This window comes from Trichomycterus rosablanca, chromosome 25, assembly GCF_030014385.1.
Source record: "Trichomycterus rosablanca isolate fTriRos1 chromosome 25, fTriRos1.hap1, whole genome shotgun sequence".
NCBI classification, from domain to species: domain Eukaryota; kingdom Metazoa; phylum Chordata; class Actinopteri; order Siluriformes; family Trichomycteridae; genus Trichomycterus; species Trichomycterus rosablanca.
This window is the reverse complement of record NC_086012.1, coordinates 18,755,537-18,761,016: the sequence shown is the minus strand read 5'-3', so window position 1 is coordinate 18,761,016 and position 5,480 is coordinate 18,755,537. Positions and strand designations below refer to the sequence as shown.

General features: G+C 38.9%; 1 protein-coding gene across 1 annotated transcript; it reads left to right on the top strand.

Moving 5' to 3' along the window:
* Nucleotides 1–205: 205 nt before the first annotated feature.
* On the top strand, nucleotides 206–4,901 carry amy2a (amylase alpha 2A). The gene is made up of 10 exons (XM_062988176.1): nucleotides 206–383; nucleotides 525–671; nucleotides 1,227–1,424; nucleotides 2,007–2,237; nucleotides 3,205–3,338; nucleotides 3,422–3,544; nucleotides 3,639–3,738; nucleotides 3,893–4,014; nucleotides 4,469–4,594; nucleotides 4,687–4,901. Exons 1-10 carry the CDS (start codon nucleotides 216–218, stop codon nucleotides 4,874–4,876), a joined length of 1,539 nt encoding a protein of 512 aa, XP_062844246.1. The 5' UTR covers nucleotides 206–215; the 3' UTR covers nucleotides 4,877–4,901.
* Nucleotides 4,902–5,480: the final 579 nt, after the last annotated feature.

The following is a 5,480-nucleotide window of genomic DNA, read 5'->3' as shown; positions in this document are numbered from 1 at the left end:
CTGGATGTGAGGTTTTCCTGTTTGCTGTGGAATATTATGGAACGAGTGGGTGGAAAACACGGTGTGGGAAGGTTCAGTAGATTAGCAGCTGTGAGTTTTACTGAGAATTATTAACCTGTGTGATGATCCAATCAAAATCTTTGCATATACAGAAGTATAAATATGAGATCACACTTGGTTCAAATGCTTCTTCGTTTGAGAGGATGAAGGTAAGGATGAAGCTTCTGATTTTGGTAGCGCTGTTTGGGCTCAGTGTTGCTCAGCACAATCCTCAGTACAAACACGGACGAACCTCCATCGTTCACCTGTTCGAGTGGCGCTGGGCTGATATTGCTGAAGAGTGCGAGAGGTACCTCGCTCCCAATGGGTTTGGAGGAATCCAGGTAACCACAGTGACACTCATACTAATAAAATAAAACATAATAATAATAAATACACATTTAGAAATATTATAGGAAGAATCAGTGTCAGTGTGAATATGTGAACATCTCAATAGTTTAAAGAAATAATATTTTTTGTTTCAGATTTCGCCCCCAAATGATCACATTATCCTCAATGATCCATGGCGTCCCTGGTATCAGAGATACCAACCGATCGGCTATAATCTCTGCTCCAGGTCAGGAAGTGAAGCTGAGCTAAAGGACATGATTACCCGCTGCAACAATGTCGGGGTAGATACAATATCAAGATTCATCCAGATTAACATGATAAGCAAATATCTATGTTTATAATTATTAGCATGATGCTAAAAGTCACATTTATTTATAAAGCATATTTTACTATAAACATAATCTTAAATCAACTTTACAAAATCCAAGTGCAAAAAAAACCACACTGAGCGACAAGAATAGAAGAGAATCTTTTTTTTTCTTGATGGCTACAGTGACCTTTAGAACAACCAGACTTAAACACGACCTCCATCATGACATGTTATTAATTAAACTGATGATTGTATCTATAATCTATAATCAGGTGAAACAACATTCTGGCACTTTTCAGGTCGTCTGTTTAACCAGCAGCAGCATCTGATCGTTTATGTTTTAGTTTATTAGTGGAAAGTGTTCCGAATGGCCTTGTGTTGCTCACTTTTCTGATTTAAATCCTGTTCAAATATAAATGATTCTTTTTTTAATGAGATTAAAGAAAGACATGACAGCAGTGTTCTGTGGTTTAAGCTGATCGTGCTGTTTATTGTGTGTATTGTGCGTACTGTGTGTATTGTGTAGGTGAATATTTATGTGGACGTAGTGATTAATCACATGTGTGGAGCTGGAGGTGGAGCAGGTACACACTCGAGCTGTGGATCATACTTTAACGCTAACAACAAAGATTTTCCTACCGTCCCGTATTCAGCCTGGGACTTTAATGATGGAAAATGTTACACTGGCAGCGGAAACATCGATAACTACAATGATATTAATCAGGTTTGTACTGTGTTTTATATACAAAACTCCTCCATTACCCCTACTCCTCCATTACCCCTACCGCTCCATTACCCCTACCCCTCCATTACCCCTACCCCTCCATTATTCCTACCCCTCCATTATTCCTACCCCTCCATTATTCCTACCCCTCCATTACCCCTACCCCTCCATTATTCCTACCCCTCCATTATTCCTACCCCTCCATTACCCCTACCCCTCCATTATTCCTACCCCTCCATTACCCCTACCCCTCCATTACTTACATTGTATTCAGTCGCAATTGTAATTGTAAATTGAATTGTATTTGAATATTGTAATGTACTAATATTTTGTTTATTTAGCTATTGGATGACCTGTAAAGTTTAGCTAATTGTTACTTTAGTTGTAGCCTTGTTGATAAGTATGCTAAGTAGCCTAAATGAAATGTTTCTATGTTTAATATGTTATTTCTATAGTAATCGTATATGTTCTATTGATTATATTTGAGGGGTGGGGGCTGTTTAGTTGTATATATGCATTTATTTTTATATCATTTAAATAAATCTATATTTATATGTATGGTTTTTTATTTCCTGATGGAAGGTGAGGAATTGTAGATTGGTGGGTCTGTTGGACCTGGCATTGGAGAAGGATTATGCCCGTAGTAAGGTGGTGGACTTCATGAACAAACTGATCGATTTGGGTGTGGCTGGGTTTAGGGTGGATGCCTGTAAACACATGTGGCCCGGAGATTTACAGGTCATGTACGGAAAACTGAAAGACCTTAACACCAAGTGGTTCTCCTCTGGATCCAGACCCTTTATCTACCAGGAGGTAATTTTTATGTGCAACTCATTATTTTAGCACAATTTATTAAACATATAACCATAACAACCATTGTGAAAAAGTAACTGTCATCTAGGTTACTTAAACAATCACCAGGTTGTATCGTCAGGTTAACCTGTTACAACTGTCCACTGTCTTTTGTGCCAATGTGACGTAACTCAGCTGCTAAAGTAGTTCGGCGTTGTGTCCTTCTGCAGTGCCACTTTGGCTGACAGAGGGGGCACTGAGGTACAGAAGACTAATTTGTCAGGTTCTTATAATTGACAATTATCTGCGTCTCATAAGGGTTAATTCCCTCCAGGTGGGAGGTTTCTATACATCATGGTTTGTTGGAAAACCTGCTTTTCTCTGAAGGCTGCTTGGTCTGGTTTCTGGGAAGTTTTGGGCCTCACAACAGAACTGCCCTGAGTTGTTTGCCCCAGAAGAGGTGTGACGTTCCATTTCCAGAGCCACCTTATTTATTTGTCATGTCCATCTTTTTGTTAGGAGCTTTTATTTCTCCTCCTTTTATGAGCATTTTCGGTTTCCTCCCCTGTTACTAATTCACCTGCTTATTATGGCATGTTTTCAAATGGTGTAACTTAAATATTCTATGAACTTTTCTGCCATCACAGCTTTTCCGTGTTCCAGGCATCAAATTCTAAATGTATCTACAGTATATGTTTACAATTTTACATTCAAGTTGCACAGTAAAACTTTGGAAATCTTTTCTTCATTTGTGTCACCTTTGTCAACCTTAAATAAAGGTTTAAGAGAATGAAAAGGTTTCACAGATTCTTGTTTTAATTTTATAAAATGGCCCAACTTCTTTGGAAATGCGGTTTGTACTAAAAATCTTCTCTCTCACACGTAAATTAAGTATGAAATTATCAATGATTCAGTGAAGGTCTTTCTTTGATCCTTGTTAGACTGGCAGTTGATTAGGTGATATGCATTCATTTTTCCTGCTTATCAGGTTATTGATCTTGGTGGGGAGCCAATCACAGCATCAGAGTACACTGGTTTAGGCCGAGTGACTGAGTTCAAGTATGGTGCTAAACTGGGCACAGTTTTCCGTAAATGGAACAATGAAAAACTGCGCTACCTGGTGTAAGTGATTAAATATTAATAATATAATTGAAATGTTTATAATGTGTATGTGTGTATAATGGGTGTGTATGTGTTTATTACAGTAACTGGGGTGAAGGTTGGGGAATGATGTCGTCCGGTAACGCGTTGGTGTTTGTTGATAATCATGATAATCAAAGAGGACATGGAGCTGGAGGAGCTTCCATCCTCACCTTCTGGGATCCCAGGTAACTACTGATGACACCTTGCAATAATCTGTGTAAATAGTAAAGAATGAATGAAAATCATTATTTGATTATGTATTGTGTTCTTGGTGTGCAGGTTGTATAAGATGGCTGTTGGATTTATGTTGGCGCATCCGTACGGTGTTACTCGTGTGATGTCTAGTTTCCGCTGGGATCGAAACTTCGTGAACGGAGTTGTATGGAACATTACACACTAAAAACGATCAAACACAAATACATCCAAATATATCAGAGCAGCTTTACATGAACACCATCTCTCACACACATTCACACTTTTTTCCCTTTATTAAACACAGTTCAGTCTTGTAAAATATAAATAATAATTTATAGGATAAGAATGACTGGATTGGACCCCCCAGTTACTCTGATGGAAGCACGAAACCAGTTCCTATTAATCCTGATTCAACATGTGGAGACGGCTGGGTGTGTGAACATCGCTGGAGACAGATCAGGTCCAATCTCACTTGTCCAATAATGTCTGTTTTACAGGATACACTTTAAGATCACTGTTTCCATCTTCTTTCTTTCTGAACAGCTAATGATATGTAACAATACATACAATTTAATAATAATAATAATAACACTTATTAATAATAATACTTGTGACATATCTTGTGTCCACTGTTTATTCAAATCCCACCAACTATCAATATTTATAAATACATCATCGACCATAAATATACGTATGTAGCACAGGCACGTTACGAGACGTGATTAAATCATAATTGTGAAGATGTTGCCCTTTAACTTAAGGATTCATCTAAACCAAAATCTTGATCTGTATCAAGATCCATGAGAATTGTGTCATAGAAGCATCGAGTACTGAATTCAGAGTGAACAAAAGTACTGTGTGGTAAAACTGTCTTGTGGTATTTTTGTGAGAACAATCAGACTTTCTGTTGACAGGAACATGGTGATCTTCCGTAATGTGGTGGAAGGACAACAGTTATCCCTCTGGTGGGACAACGGGAACAACCAGATCGCTTTCTCCCGAGGAGATCGAGGATTCATCGTCATTAACAATGATGACTGGTAAAATGAGACAGTTCAGACAGTTTAGTCAGTCCTGCTGCAGTGCAGAAAACAACTGAATAAAAACAACCTGACTGTTTTCATCATTTTAGGGATCTGGATGAGACACTGAACACTGGCTTACCCAATGGAACCTACTGTGACGTCATTTCCGGTCAGAAGGAAGGAACTTCCTGCACCGGTAAACAAGTAACGGTAGGCGGAGATGGACGCGCTCACTTTAAAATCAGCAGCCAGGAGGAAGATCCCTTCGTAGCCATACACATCAACACTAAACTCTAAACTCAATAAACTGCATGCAAAATCATCTCCCAGTGTGCTTTTATTATTTATGATCAGTTCCAAATAACGCTTTCTACTATGATTTAAAAATATATATACTTAAAACATCAATGACATCATGATTGGTTGTTCAGAACCCAAACTCTCTCAAACCATCATGCTTTAAACAACTGACTAAATGTCTTTGTGTAGCACAAGCTCGGTTATAGTGAGTCAGTAAACGGGCCGGTGAACAGCGAGCGGTTAGACTAAGGTACTAGTGATCAGAAGGTTGTTTTAAGAATGAAGGTTATGGTTGGGGTCACATGTTACTTTTTCCAGGAGCTGATTTGGCCCTAGCTGGTCTGATTAACATCAAACTTAAAAGTCATTGTGTAGAAGCAGTAGGGTTGTCCTCTACAGTGTATCCACATAGGCCCCATCCAGGATAAGCGGGCCCCTGTACTATGATTAATGCAAAGTTGCTGCTGAGTGGCTGTAGAGATCCTCACAGAATGACTTGCGAGTTTCCTACTAAGCTAAATTTTCAGGATGCACATGGACTCAGAACTCAAAAGGGGTTGGTTGGTTGTGGGGTTTCTTCTGACTTGCCTTTAGAGGTTGG

Bases quoted from the DNA above. Each gene is read 5' to 3' on its own strand.
- amy2a (XM_062988176.1), top strand. From the start codon at position 216: ATGAAGCTTCTGATTTTGGTAGCGCTGTTTGGGCTCAGTGTTGCTCAG. The intron at 3,545-3,638 runs GTAACTACTGAT...CTTGGTGTGCAG, and splicing joins CTCACCTTCTGGGATCCCAG to GTTGTATAAGATGGCTGTTG. The intron at 4,595-4,686 runs GTAAAATGAGAC...TCATCATTTTAG, and splicing joins GTCATTAACAATGATGACTG to GGATCTGGATGAGACACTGA.